Raw genomic sequence first — 14,547 nt, 5'->3', positions numbered from 1 at the left:
ATTAGCATCACGTGCAATTTTGAAACATAACGCAACACGTGACGTGTTCATGGCAGTACACAATGACATTGAAAACAGAGCAATCGAGCACTGTGGCAGGCTGCTGGCACTCTTCAAAGTTTATGAATGCTTCTAAACAAATCATGCCAATCATTCTAAGATGTCTTCTTTCTACCCTGTGAAGTACCACATCTATGATGTCTGCTCATCCAGAGATTATATAAGCCCAATGTCCAGTCTTGCATCTGATTTATAGTAGCAGCTCTGGAAAATCTATCTTCCTAATCATTATCAACTTACAGTCATCGTGGCTGGTTTCTCAGGTTACCTCTATTTCCCGGTCTTTGTATTTTGAAAGTTTCTCCATTTCTTTTAGGGAAACGTTGTCATCTGCTGGTATTCATACATCAATTAGAAAGCATATTTTTTTCATGACCTCTGACAACTATATCTGGCCTATTGGCCTTAATTTCTCTATCTGTGTGTATTGGCATATCCCAGAGTATGGTTGCTTTCTCATTTTCTGTGACTTTTTCTGGCGTGTGCTTATATCATCTTTTTTTCTGTTGTTATTCCAGTGTTGGCATAGCTTCCAGTGTATATAGGTCCCAGCTCTGTCGTGTCTGTGAATATATTTCTTCTTCTTCTTCTTCTTCTTCTTCTTCTTCTTCTTCTTCTTCTTCTTCTTCTTCTTCTTCTTCTTCTTCTTCTTCTTCTTCTTCTTCTTCTTCTTCTTCTTCTTCTTGCCTTTGCACAGCTTCTAACGCTGGAGATGTGCTACAGTCTCAGCTGTTCATTACCAGTGAACTAAGGTAACACCTCTTATTTTTCGAGCACCTTCCAAGTATTCGAGCGGTTCCAAGTTGTACTGTTTTCTGCAAGTGCACCACCCTTATTGCAGCCCCTATTTGTTTCACGTAGTTCTCAAGATTTTTGCTCACTATTCCCAGGGCTCCAACAATTATTGGTACTACTGTTACTGTTTTCATCGACCACATCTGCTTAACTTATTGCCAACAACTACCATCACCACACAGGCCCTATGATACTTCAAATCTGAACAATTTAAAGGTGACATTGAACCAGTGAAATGGGGATCATGGTTACTGATATGTAGATGAGAGAGAAGAGTGGATGGAGTAGCATGTTTTATTCTAATTATCCAATGACGGCAAATATACCTTATCTATCTAGGGAGCTGAGTAGGTGACTAGGTGACCAAAGCCATTCTCTTAGACACGTCTCTTGATAGCCCTTGTAAAGAAAAGCTCATGCTTTCCAAAATCCAAATTAATTCACACCGAGTTACACAATAGTAATATAGATAAAGAAAATTATATACAATGTTAGGAAGAGTTTGTATTTATCAAATAATGTACACAAGTATTAAACAATCACAATTCATGCAAGACTTCGATCCATTAAAATTTACAGACTTCTTCATTTATCACAGTCTGCAAGATTTTCACCTCTTAATTTTAGCATGTCTTATTTGTTCCTCATCAAACCCACTTCAAGCAGACTAGTGGAATTCTCGTAACCACCATTTGGCATTAGAAAGGAGATTCAACCGTAGAGACCTTACCAAAACAGACGGCTGAAGCCTGACGTAGCCCTGAAGCTTATCAGCTCCTGCCAAACTGTCCAACCTATGCCAGCATGGAGGATGGCCTTAAAATGATGATGATGATGATGATGATGATGATGATGATGTTGCTGCTGCTGCTGATGATGATGATGATGATGACGACGAGAACGACGATGGCGACAACGACGACGACGACCACCACCACCACCACCACATAATGCTTCTTAAAGTAGGAGCATCCATGTTTACTACTGAATATAAACCTGATCTATGTTGCACAAACTAGACAACATAGTATCAATAAAAGTATATTTGATATTTGATAAATATTTTCATGAAATTATACCACATTTTCATGAATTTGGAATAACCTTTCTCTCATTGTATCATCAGATTGACGAATGATCATTGGTGAATTCTTGGACAAGTGTTTCTCAATGCAATCCATTCTGAATATTTCTGAATCGGTAGCCTTTTCCTTGTTTCATGCCAATATAGTCTCTCTTACTAACAACTTTACAGAGTAGTACCAAGCACTACTGAAGACTGTTGAATCAATGATGATAAATATGGCCAAAGTATATTCGTTTCTACTTACGTACATGGGCAGCAGGTCGGAAGAATTGCTTACATAGTTTTAGAAGTAAGCTTCATTCATACTCTTAACTCTTCTGTTTGTTTTGTAGGATACTACCAGGTATTTAAAGGGTATTACTATAGCACAATCAGAGCCAGTTTAATATCACCTTTACTTGATCTTCCACCGACAAAAACCAAGGTCACGTTTTATTACTATATGAAAGGTAGTAGTCCTGGAGAACTACAATTACGATTTGTGGAAGATGAAGATCAAAATTCATGGCATACTGATGCATCATACTTTTGGCAAGATTCTGAAGACCATGGATCTCTGTGGCAATATGGTTGCATGGAGCTGCCTACTAGTAAAAAGGGAAGAATCGTGTTCTATGGTATGTCAGGAAGGAAATGGTCTGGTGGAATGGCACTTGATGATATTGTCATTTCCAAAGGTTCCTGTCAAAGTAAGTAGATTTCTATTTTGTATCATTACATGTACTGAATAACTTTTGAAATACATTTTCTAAGTATTTTAGATCTGTGTTATATATTTTATGTGAAAAAACATTTCGTATATTTTAATAAATTTTGTTCATTTAATTTTCCTAAAACAAAGTATACCTTGTTGTATCTTGGGGGAGTTATTTGTGCTAATAAAAACCCATGCAGTAGTTGTTTATTATTTTCTAATTAACACTCAACTAATCTTTTCATTTACTAAATGATTGGTATTGATTGTCTGATTAATCATTCGGTTCATCCAGAAATCATATGTTTTATCGTCTGTTCGTTACCATTCACAAACTCCTCATTGCTATGCCCGCTTTAATCCAAGTTTTCAGATGGATACAAATTGACAAACTTGACGAGCTGAATGAGATTTATTCAGATCTTCGTGTTCTCACTAACGGGTTTTAGTTCGTTAACTTGTTTTCGAGCAATACTTGACACAAACACCTCTCATATGTAATTAATCTGTGTTATTAGGTATGTTATGCAATTTTTGTATTTTTAAATAGTCTGAATTATATCATTTAATTGGAATATATCGTAAAAGTAGCGAGAAAGGATACCTACAAACACTTTTCAATGCTCATTTAATTCTATTGTTATTTTATCTGTGTCGGTTGAGATTCAGCAGAATTAGTAGGGCACAGAACAAAGTCATTTGGCACACTGAGCAACATTTAAGGGATACCTTCAATTCCATCAGTCAGGATGTCATTCTCCGTGCAGTAAGGGAGAATGCCCCACAGTCTATTATCTGGGTTAGTAAACTTATCGGGAGCCCTCTACATCTCCTTTGGTGACCACCTCATCCCATCTTCCTCTGGATTCCAACATGGTGATCCATTTGGACCTACTCTATTTGCACTGGGTATTAATGATATTACCAAGATAGGAGCTAACCTGGACTTTAATGCTTGGTTTCTTGATGATGCTTGTTTAGAGTGGAGGGGGAATCCTGATAAGGTCCTTGCAACTGCGAGGATGATGATTAAGGAACTTAGTTTTAGAAGCCCTATCGTTAACAGTTCCAAATGCGAGCTCCGGATCCTTGATCGCACAGCTTTACATCGGCAAACTGTTAACCTATTTTCAGGTTCCTTTCCCTCTATTACGGTTTCTCCTTCATCAGCGCGGTGCTCTCTTGGAACCCCACTTATTGACCGAGCTTTCAAATCCATATTTCAATCCAAGATGGCTAACCTTGAGCAACTTTTAAAAAATGTTTTGAAAACTGAGCTCCACGAAGATTTTTATACTTAGGAATTACATGTCAATTCCTAAGTTATTGTATTTTTCAGAGTTAGTTCATCTTACAAATTCCTTCTAATGCTTTGACGACCTAATTCTCTGGAAACCCGAATACTTGGTCAATGTCAGACCCTCTCCAGAGGAACACGATCAGTTTGCCTTGCCCAAACCCTTCTCTTTCTTCTATTCACGCTTTTTCTCCCTTTTGGTAGGCAACATCCTCTTCTTTCCAACATGGACTAGTTTCAACAGGAGATGAATGAAGCTCTGTTACAGTGGAGAGAGCTGGGTTTGTCAGTTCCTGATACATATGCAGAGAGTATGGGACAATCTACATTCAGGTGTTACTTTCAATCCTCTCTATGATCAATTTGATCAAATTTCAAGGTGTCACCTATTTTCTGCTTGTGCAAAATTCTCGGGGGACTGGATTGATGCCCCACCTGTGACCAACATTGGTGGTCTACTCAATCTAGATGAGCTTCGCTTCTCCACTGTACTCAGAATGGGATCGGATGACTGTAGGGGACTGAGATATCGCAGCAGTGGGTCCCTCTACCCGACAGGTCTTCACGGTCTCTCTTGACGCCTAAATGCTGATCGTTTCACTCGTCACACCGAGCGAAATTTAATCATTAAGTGGGCCCTGGCCCGGGTTAATATCCCCTCATCTCTGGAGCCAGTGGGTTTATCCAGAAGTGATGGGGAGAGAGCAAATGGTCTTACCATTTGTCTCTTGGTAAGAGGTAAGTGCCTCATCTAAGACGCCATAGTCGATGACTCTTTTGTTCCCTCCCACATCCTGGATGCTGCGGTATATAGGAGAGTCACTGCTTCCATAGTGAAACGGAACACAATCCTTAAATATCAGGACATGTTAGTGAACTATTTTTCCAGCCTCTGGCGTTTGGGACCTTTGGAGGATGGGCCGTAACGATAAAGTTATTGTCAGCATTGGCGGCTTGTCATCATCGAGGTGTCATGTGATGCCTGTGAGCGTGCTTGGCTCTCCCAATGTCTATGCCATGCCATCGCCCGGGTAATGCCGCCAATGTGCTGGTCCGTTGAACCTTGTGGTGTATGACCAATTGGAGCTCCTGATATTCAATTGAATTTTTCTTTCTTTCTTTCTTTTTTGTTTTTGTTTTTCTTTATTTTTGGCTCTTCTTCTACTTTGTTCCGCTTAATCCATATTTTAATCCCCGTTTTAAAATTTATATTCTTAATGTGCTTTAGTATACATATGTGTCATATACCAAAGAAAAATTGACAGTTTTAATGGATAAAGCCACGCGAAACTCAATAAATAATGTAAAAAATCTTAGCTACATCCTTTTATTTTTTTTTCCGGATCCGGCTAAAACAGACCCTGATTTTCAGCCTCCATATGTTCGAAACAATATGTCCTTTCAATCATTTGAATCAATTTAAATTCCCAAATCTGTGACTGTCTCTATGTCAAAAATATTTATTATTTCAGATTGTGGAAACAGTATCACAAGAGATTATAACGCAGTTTCTCCTATTTCACATCAACTTACCCCTGAAAGAATATTTTTCTCTTTTTGGGGTCAAGTTCTGGTCATACACTGGAAATGATGCGTAAATCTATAACTCTCTTTTTATGAATTTGTAACTTTTTACCATTGTTATAAATTGCTATCATTTTATGTTTTAGTTGGAATAACAAGCCGCGTGTGCACCTTTGATAACCCAAATTTCTGTAATTACACAATTGACTGTATAAACCCTAATGAATACACATGGAGAAGAAATTTTGGAAGTACTTCTTCCCGTTATACAGGACCTAGCACTGATCATTCAAATGATAAAAATGGTAAGTTGTTTATACTTTATGTTGTTTTCTTTTATTTATACATAACATTATATCCCAAAGTATTTTTAATGAAATTTGTTCCTGTATAAATCAGTACGATAAGCATTTACATGAAGGAATACAATTTGCCTGGCGAAGACATTTTGTCTCTACATGTATGATCACCAACCTATGAAAAAAATAATTGTTCATCAATATAACCAGTGAGCTTATTTAAAATTCTATGTGCACTGTGCTTGATTTCACTTAGAAGTATAACTTAGAACCAGAGAGCCTTCATTTAGTTATTTCACCATGAAGGTCTAGTTAATTATAATCTAAGTACCGTAATAAACCTTTCTTCTATAAGCACAAGACCTGAAATTTTGGGGAAGGGGGCTAGTTGATTACATAGAGCCCAGTACTCAAATTGTACTTATTTCATGGATCCGAAAAGGATGAACAGTAAAGTGGACCTTGGTGGAATCTGAACTCAGAAAGTAAAGACGAGCGAAATGACGCTAAGGGTTTTGCTTGACGTGCTACTGATTATGCCAGCTCACCGCCTTACGGCATAGCAGGCCCAAAGACTACCCTTTTGAGGACAGCTAGGATTTTGAGACTGGTGCTTGGATGTGAGTGCCTTCCACGAGAGGTTAACATCCAAGTATTAAAGCATGTAATTTGTGAAAAAGACCCCGTGACACCACTAACAACAGGTTGCTGTCCACTATCACAAACTCAACCAGAGCAAGTAAGAATGGGAGCTCTATGAAGTACAATAATAATAATAATAATGATAATAATGATAATAATAATAATAATAATAATAATAATAATAATAATAATAATAATAATAAGCGTCAACGTCGAAGCTTGTTATGCCTCACTGTTAATAAAACAAAATATAAACCGGAATGGTCATAGACCGCATTATAAAGGATCACTTACTCGGATAATGAACCAGATCCGAGACGAGAAATCTGCTACTGGTTCAAATCTTCCCGACACACAGGAGCTGGAAGTACCCCACAACCGGAATATTCCAACAGATGGCCATCCATGCTCGTCATCAAATAACCAAAAGAAAAAGAATGAAAAATGGTCTAGGGAAGATAATAAAGAAGTTCTTACAGCCTTCTACCATGCCATATATTCCCCTACAGATAAATCTAATACTGTACAAACCTACTTAAACTGGAGACAGAAACACCTTGAAGTAAGACCCTACATAGACAGTAACAAACTTGCCAACGTCAGAAGAAACATTATGAAAAAAAAATTACTAACTGAAGTAGAGATTGACCAAATTAAGCAAGCAGTAAAGGATAAAAAGAATGAAACTGCAGCTAAAGAAGATAGTACAGAGGAAATAATTATAAACCAGCCCAAGGCTGATGAAAATACAGTAATGATTGAAAGAGTTAAGGTAACTGATAGGCAAAGTGAAATACTCTCTGAACCAACCATAAACACTAATGCAGGTGAAAATCAAATAGATGAAGGAAGTCATACAGAAATCGACGCAACAGAACTACATGGTCTAAAAAATCAAATCATGATTGAATGGCTGAAAATTAAAGAAACTAGTATGAATGAACGCGACACTCTCCCCAAAATTCGCAATTCTAACCAAAACCTGAAAATAATTGGTAAAATCCGCCTTGCACTTAAGGATATAATTTCAGCTAATGATGTTGATATTACAGATCTCAACCACCTGTACTATGCATCCGCAAGAATCTCAACGATTCTATGTGGTGAAAAGATTAGAAAAAGACAACACTCCCACAAAAAGCCTTCTTGGCAAGAACTCATTCAACACCAAATTAAGCTGCTTAGATCTGACATAGAATGTTTGAAAAACCTTAAATTTGACAAGAGTATCAAACCTACAAAGACCCATAAACTAAAGAAAAAATATAATATGAAAACCATAGTTGACATTGATGCCACCATAGAAACCATCAAGCAAAAGGTATGTGCTAAAGCTGCCCGCATAGCAAGGTATGAAAAGCGTGTTAGATTCTTCCGAGATAATAACATGTTTAAAAATAACCCCAAAAATTTCTACAGGAAGATAGGGAAAACACCAGTAACAATAAAGTCTGTCCCATCAAAAGAAGAAGTGCAAGAATTTTGGAATAAAATCTGGGCAGAAGATAAAACACACAATGAAAAGGCCCCTTGGATTGATAGAATATCTACAGACCTAGACTCCTTAGAGGAGCAAAAGTGGGAGGGGGTCAAGGTAGAAGATATAAGATCTGCTCTCAGGAGGTCAAGCAAATGGAAGTCTCCAGGAAAGGATAAAATTCCTAACTTCTGGTTGAATGCCTTCCCAGAAAGCCATGAACTGCTAACAAAACTTTACAACGATGTTTTGCAAAATCCTAGTTTGATGACCTCTTGGCTAGTTAATGGTTTAACATTCCTGCTTCCAAAAAATGAGGAAACGAACGAACCAAAAAATTATCGCCCCATAACCTGCTTAACAACAATGTATAAGACGCTAACATCTGTCCTAACCGAGTACACACATAGTTTTTTAATAGAAAGTAGCATATTCCCTAATGAGCAAAAGGGATGTAAACGTGGATCTTATGGTTGTAAAGATCAGCTACTTATCAATAAGATGATCTTAGAAGATTGTCACAAGCGACACAAAAACTTGTCAATAGCCTGGATAGACTATAAAAAGGCCTTTGATAGCCTACCACATAGCTGGATTAGGAAATGTCTGGAAATGTATAAAATAGCTCCTACTCTGCGAAACTTTTTATCTGTAAGTATGAGATCATGGAGAACCACACTGATGTTGAACAATGACAATGAATCTCTAAATGCTGGAGATGTAAGAATTTCATGTGGCATTTTCCAGGGTGACTCACTATCACCACTCCTCTTCTGTCTAGCCCTAATACCGCTCTCAAAATTGCTCAATGATGCACAGTATGGTTATAAAATATTTGATAAAAATATAAATCATCTCATTTACATGGATGATTTAAAGCTCTTTGCAAAAAATGACCAACAACTCAAAGGCCTACTAGCGATTGTTAAACAATTCAGTGATGACATCAGGATGCAATTTGGCCTTGATAAATGTGCAAAAGCTACCTTTATCAAAGGAAAAATGACAAATACATCTAATGTGAACCTTGACCAGCAAAATGTCATAAAAGAGTTAGAACCAGCGGAGAGCTACAAATACCTAGGGGTAATTGAAGGGGACAATATCAAGCACTCAGTGATGAGGGAAAGGATCAGAAGAGAATGTTATCGCAGGGTGAGAGCAATACTGAAGACAGAGCTGAACGCGAGAAACAGGATCGAAGCGATCAATGCTCTAGCCATACCAGTCGTGACTTACAGTTTCAACATCGTTAACTGGTCAATTACTGAAATATGTAATGTTGACAGAAAAATACGAAAACTGTTGACAATGCATAGAATGCACCACCCTAAGGCAAATATAGAACGTCTTTATCTGCCAAGAAAAGAAGGAGGCCGAGGACTTTTACAGCTGGCATTATCAATGAAGGTAGCCACAATTGGCCTAGACACCTATCTGAAAAACTCTGAGGACTGGATGCTAAAACTTGTCTTAAAATATGAAAGCAAGAAAGCATCCTACTCAGTAACAAAACAGGCAAAGGAATATCTAAGTGAATTCCAATTGCAACAAATTCAAGAATTAGACGAACTAGAAACACCTGCAGAAAAAGCTAAGCGCTTGAAAATCCGTGCTAAAATTGCTGCCTTAGCTATTATGACTGAAAAATGGCATGGAAAACCTCTCAATGGCAAATACCCAAAGAGAGCGAATAATGCAGATATTGACAAAGCCCTTACCCACCAATGGTTAATGGCCTCTGGCTTGAAATCAAAAACAGAGGGGTTTATCATAGCAGCCCAAGATCAATGCCTACCTACAAAGAACTACCAGGCCAACATATTAAAGAACGGCAGCTCCCCATTATGTCGTATATGCCAACAACAAAATGAGACCATCGATCATGTTGTCTCCATGTGCAGTCTGCTTGCGCCTACAGAGTATCTCAACAGGCATGATAGAGCTGCACAATATATTCACTGGGTAATATGCAAAAACCTAAACTTGCCCCATGATAAAAACTGGTGGGAACACAAACCACCCCCAGTACTTGAAAATGATCACATTGCACTCCTCTGGAATTTCACCATTCAAACTGACAGAAAGATAGACGCAAATAGGCCAGACATCATACTGAAAGACTTCAGACAAAAATCATGCCTCCTTATTGATATGACTGTCCCAATCGATATAAACGTATCTGTCAAGACCTACCAAAAACTGAGCAAATATAAAGATCTTGAAATAGAAATTAGCAAAATGTGGAATCTGAAGACGAAAACAATACCTATTGTCATAGGTGCCCTGGGAATGACAGCGAAACGGGCTGATTACTACCTAGATCAGATTCCAGGAAAGCCCAAAATGGCTGAAGTTCAAAAGATAGTACTCATGGGAACTGTCCATATCCTACGTAAAATACTGTCTATGTGATCTCAAATTTTAAAGCAAACACATAATTTTCTTATGGTTTCTTAAACATTCACTTGAACAAAACTGTACAAATCCAAATATATGGTACCCTAGGCATAACACCTACATGAACTTCTAACTTGTCTCTTGAGGTCTCTGGGTGAGACTTGGATCCAACTTGTACGAATGCAAAACAAAAGTCAGACATAAAATAATAATAATAATAACAACATCGAAAAATACCTAAGGAATGAGAACCCAGGTCCGAAATTTCCGCAAGACACCTGATGAAGGCTGGAGGGTATATCAGCCGAGACGTTGTGTTAACAACAAAGATGAGGATAAATATCCGTCAATTGTAAATAATGTAAATAACGTAAGAGGTTAGATGCTAAAACTATAGGAGACACTAACTTATCTTTTACTTGTTTCAGTCATTTGACTGCGGCCATGCTGGAGCACTGGTTAAATAAATTTAGTAGCTTCGGAGGGTGAGGGAACAACTTCAAGATTGCCTTAATGCAAGAATGATAACAAACTGGATTATTAGAGGGGGATTAGTACTCCTTATGAAAGACAAAAGCAAAGGTAATACAGCTAGCAATTATAGATCAACTACTTGCTTACCATTAGTGTGAAAGCTGTTAACAGGAATGTATCCAGAGAGCATTTATGAGCGCCTTCACAACCATAGTTTATTGTTAGAAGAACAGAAAGTTTGCAGGTAGAAGAGTAGAGGAGCGTATAAACTACTATACATAGACAAAGCAGTTCTGAATAATGTAAAGGCTTGAAAGAAAAATCTAACAATAGAATGGATAGATTATAAGAAAGCCTATGACATGATCTTACAATCATGGATAAGTGAATGTTTGAGTATATTCAGTATAGCAGACAACATAAGAGAATTAATTAGCCTCAGCAAGAAGAAATAGAATGTAGATCTCTAGTCAGGTGACACAATCTTAGAGTAATTTGATATCAAGAGAGGTATTATCCCCTTTCATATTTCTCTTATGCTTGATCTCCTTAGTTTAATATTGAGGGAAGCAAAGGCAGAGTATCAGTTCATAAATAGTAATGGAAAAATTAACTCTGTAAGGAATGATCTGAAATTTTTTAGTAAGAATGAAAAAGATAAATTCCTTAATACATACTGTAAAACACTTCAGCAAAGATATAGACGTGGAATTTGGCATAGATAAATGTGCAATATTAATTATGAAAAAGGGACAGGTAGTCAACAACAAAGCATCCAATTACCAGGTGGCCAGACATTAAAATCATTGAAAGAAGAGTTGTAAGTATCTAGGAGTATTAGAATCTGACGGAGTACTAACTACAGAAATGAAAACGAAAATTGAGAAGAAGTACATCCGAAGGGTGAGAAAGATAATGAAATCAAAGCTAAATGGTCCAAACCTAGTGAAAGCTGTAAATACTTGGTCAGAGTCAATACTTAGATACTCAGCAGCTTTTGTAAGGAAGGAATTCAATATAAATGGAGGACTTCACCCAAGATCAGGAGTAGCAAGATTAAACTTACCTAGAAATGAAGGTGAACAAGTTAGGAAACACAAGATTCAAATCTTCTCTTGAGTAAAAATACTAAGACAAAGAAAAAGGATCTAGGACATTAATAGAAGATTTGAAACAACGTATCATAGCAATAGCAGGGAAGCTCTCCAGATATCAGAAAAGAATTGATCAGTATCAACCGAATAGAATATTTCAGACAGACCAGAGAAGATTTTATAACTAACTACATAGTGGAGGTGGAGAACGAACTACTGAAGGTGAGAAACCTAATGCAGAAGAAGCTAAAACGTTCTGGAGAAATATTTGAGAGAAGCCAGTCAATCATAATGAATATGTAGTATGGTTAAAGAGACTATGGAAAGAAGAGTAAGAAGCAGCCAGATCTAAGACTAACTAGTGCATTGAATAAAGTGTTAGGAAAAATGCTAAATTGGAAGGGCTCAGGACCAATTATAGTTCAAGGGCACTGGTTAAATAAATTTAGTAGCTTCGGAGGGTGAGGGAACAACTTCAAGATTGCCTTAATGCAGGAATGATAACAAACTGGATTATTAAAGGGGGATTAGTACTCCTTATGAAAGACAAAAGCAAAGGTAATACAGCTAGCAATTATAGATCAACTACTTGCTTACCATTAGTGTGAAAGCTGTTAACAGGAATGTATCCAGAGAGCATTTATGAGCGCCTTCACAACCATAGTTTATTGTTAGAAGAACAGAAAGTTTGCAGGTAGAAGAGTAGAGGAGCGTATAAACTACTATACATAGACAAAGCAGTTCTGAATAATGTAAAGGCTTGAAAGAAAAATCTAACAATAGAATGGATAGATTATAAGAAAGCCTATGACATGATCTTACAATCATGGATAAGTGAATGTTTGAGTATATTCAGTATAGCAGACAACATGAGAGAATTAATTAGCCTCAGCAAGAAGAAATAAAATGTAGATCTCTAGTCAGGTGACACAATCTTAGAGTAATTTGATATCAAGAGAGGTATTATCCCCTTTCATATTTCTCTTATGCTTGATCTCCTTAGTTTGATATTGAGGGAGGCAAAGGCAGAGTATCAGTTCATAAATAGTAATGGAAAAATTAACTCTGTAGGAATGATCTGAAATTTTTTAGTAAGAATGAAAAAGATAAATTCCTTAATACAGACTGTAAAACTCTTCAGCAAAGATATAGACGTGGAATTTGGCATAGATAAATGTGCAATATTAATTATGAAAAGGGGACAGGTAGTCAACAACAAAGCATCCAATTACCAGGTGGCCAGACATTAAAATCATTGAAAGAAGAGTTGTAAGTATCTAGGAGTATTAGAATCTGACAGAGTACTAACTACAGAAATGAAAACGAAAATTGAGAAGAAGTACATCCGAAGGGTGAGAAAGATAATGAAATCAAAGCTAAATGGTCCAAACCTAGTGAAAGCTGTAAATACTTGGTCAGAGTCAATACTTAGATACTCAGCAGCTTTTGTAAGGAAGGAATTCAATATAAATGGAGGACTTCACCCAAGATCAGGAGTAGCAAGATTAAACTTACCTAGAAATGAAGGTGGAAGAGTGTTAATATCAGTAGGAGACTGCGTGGAGTTAGCTAGAGTGGATATAGCCTCCTATGTAGGTAGCAGAGTATAAAGTTTATTAAGACCTACAAGAGTCATAGCAAAACCAAAATGCCAAATTAAGTTAAAAACCTGAAAGAGAGGATAGAAGTTATCTGACTGGCAGGAGAAGGTTTTGCATGGTAGATCCCTAACGATAGTTGCAACAAACAGTTGTAGTGAGGCATGGATATGGTTTCAGAAAGGAAGGCGTAAAGAGAGACATTAAGTTTGTTAGTAACAATACACGATCAAGTATTGAGGACTAATTGGATATATGCCAAGGCCAAGGAAGACAAAAAGCAAGTAGATTCCTAGTATAAACTATGCAAATCATATGAGGAAAATGTTACTCATAAAATAAGTGAATGTAACATGCTGACACAGAAAGAAAACAAGAAAAGACAGTAATTCCCTGGGTGCTAGATAGAACGCTATGATTGGAACATATTGATACATGATCATGAATCTAATAAAGTACTAAAAGTAAAAAATATAAGATGTTGTGGGACTTCAGCGTTCAGACCGACACACTAAGAGAAGTTAGAAGGTCTGATTTAGAAACTAGTAAATAAAGAGAATAGAAAGTGCCAGATAATTGACTTTATGGTCCCAAATGATGAAAAAATCAATATGAGAGGTATAGAGAAAATAGAAAAGTAACCAATGAATTACAGAGAGTATGGAAAGTGCGAGTAAAAAATATATTCCAGTAGTTATAGGTGCATTGGGAACTATCCCTAAAAATTTAACAACTTCATAGGAATCCCTGTAAAACATGTTGAAGCATCATTGAATAAAATATGGAAGAGTACAGGCGCTAAAAACATATATCACTGTTTGGTTCCGGTGGCAACAGAAAATGTCTCTGAACATTGACTACTAGATATCATTGTTGCCATCATTCCTTGTACAAGTTGATAGTCTGTTCACTTTCTTGTTTCTTGAACTTGTCGGAGGGCAAATATCGCGTCGACTGTGCCTCTTCCAGCTTGAAGCCCACATTGAGATTCGTGATATATGCTGTTTATTACATGCTTACTGATGCGTTTAAGAAGCACCCACACAAATCTTCCAGCTATTCACAATAAACTTATTCTTCTGTGATTATCGCATACACTCTTCTTT

At 37.1% G+C, this 14,547-nt stretch overlaps 1 protein-coding gene across 1 annotated transcript in view; it reads left to right on the top strand.

The window, feature by feature from the left end:
• Positions 1 to 14,547, top strand: part of LOC106877512 (MAM and LDL-receptor class A domain-containing protein 1) — a 143,535-nt gene that overhangs the window by 46,226 nt on the left and 82,762 nt on the right. Inside the window, exons 9-10 of the mRNA XM_089349699.1 lie at positions 2,275 to 2,631; positions 5,604 to 5,762. Coding sequence (XP_089205825.1) covers positions 2,275 to 2,631; positions 5,604 to 5,762 — 516 coding nt within the window. The remainder of the gene's footprint in view (positions 1 to 2,274; positions 2,632 to 5,603; positions 5,763 to 14,547) is intronic.

Source organism: Octopus bimaculoides, chromosome 3, assembly GCF_046866305.1.
Source record: "Octopus bimaculoides isolate indiv1 chromosome 3, ASM4686630v1, whole genome shotgun sequence".
Classification (NCBI taxonomy): Eukaryota; Metazoa; Mollusca; class Cephalopoda; order Octopoda; family Octopodidae; genus Octopus; species Octopus bimaculoides.
Note: the sequence above shows the minus strand (reverse complement) of the source record. Positions and strands in the feature narration are given on the sequence as shown.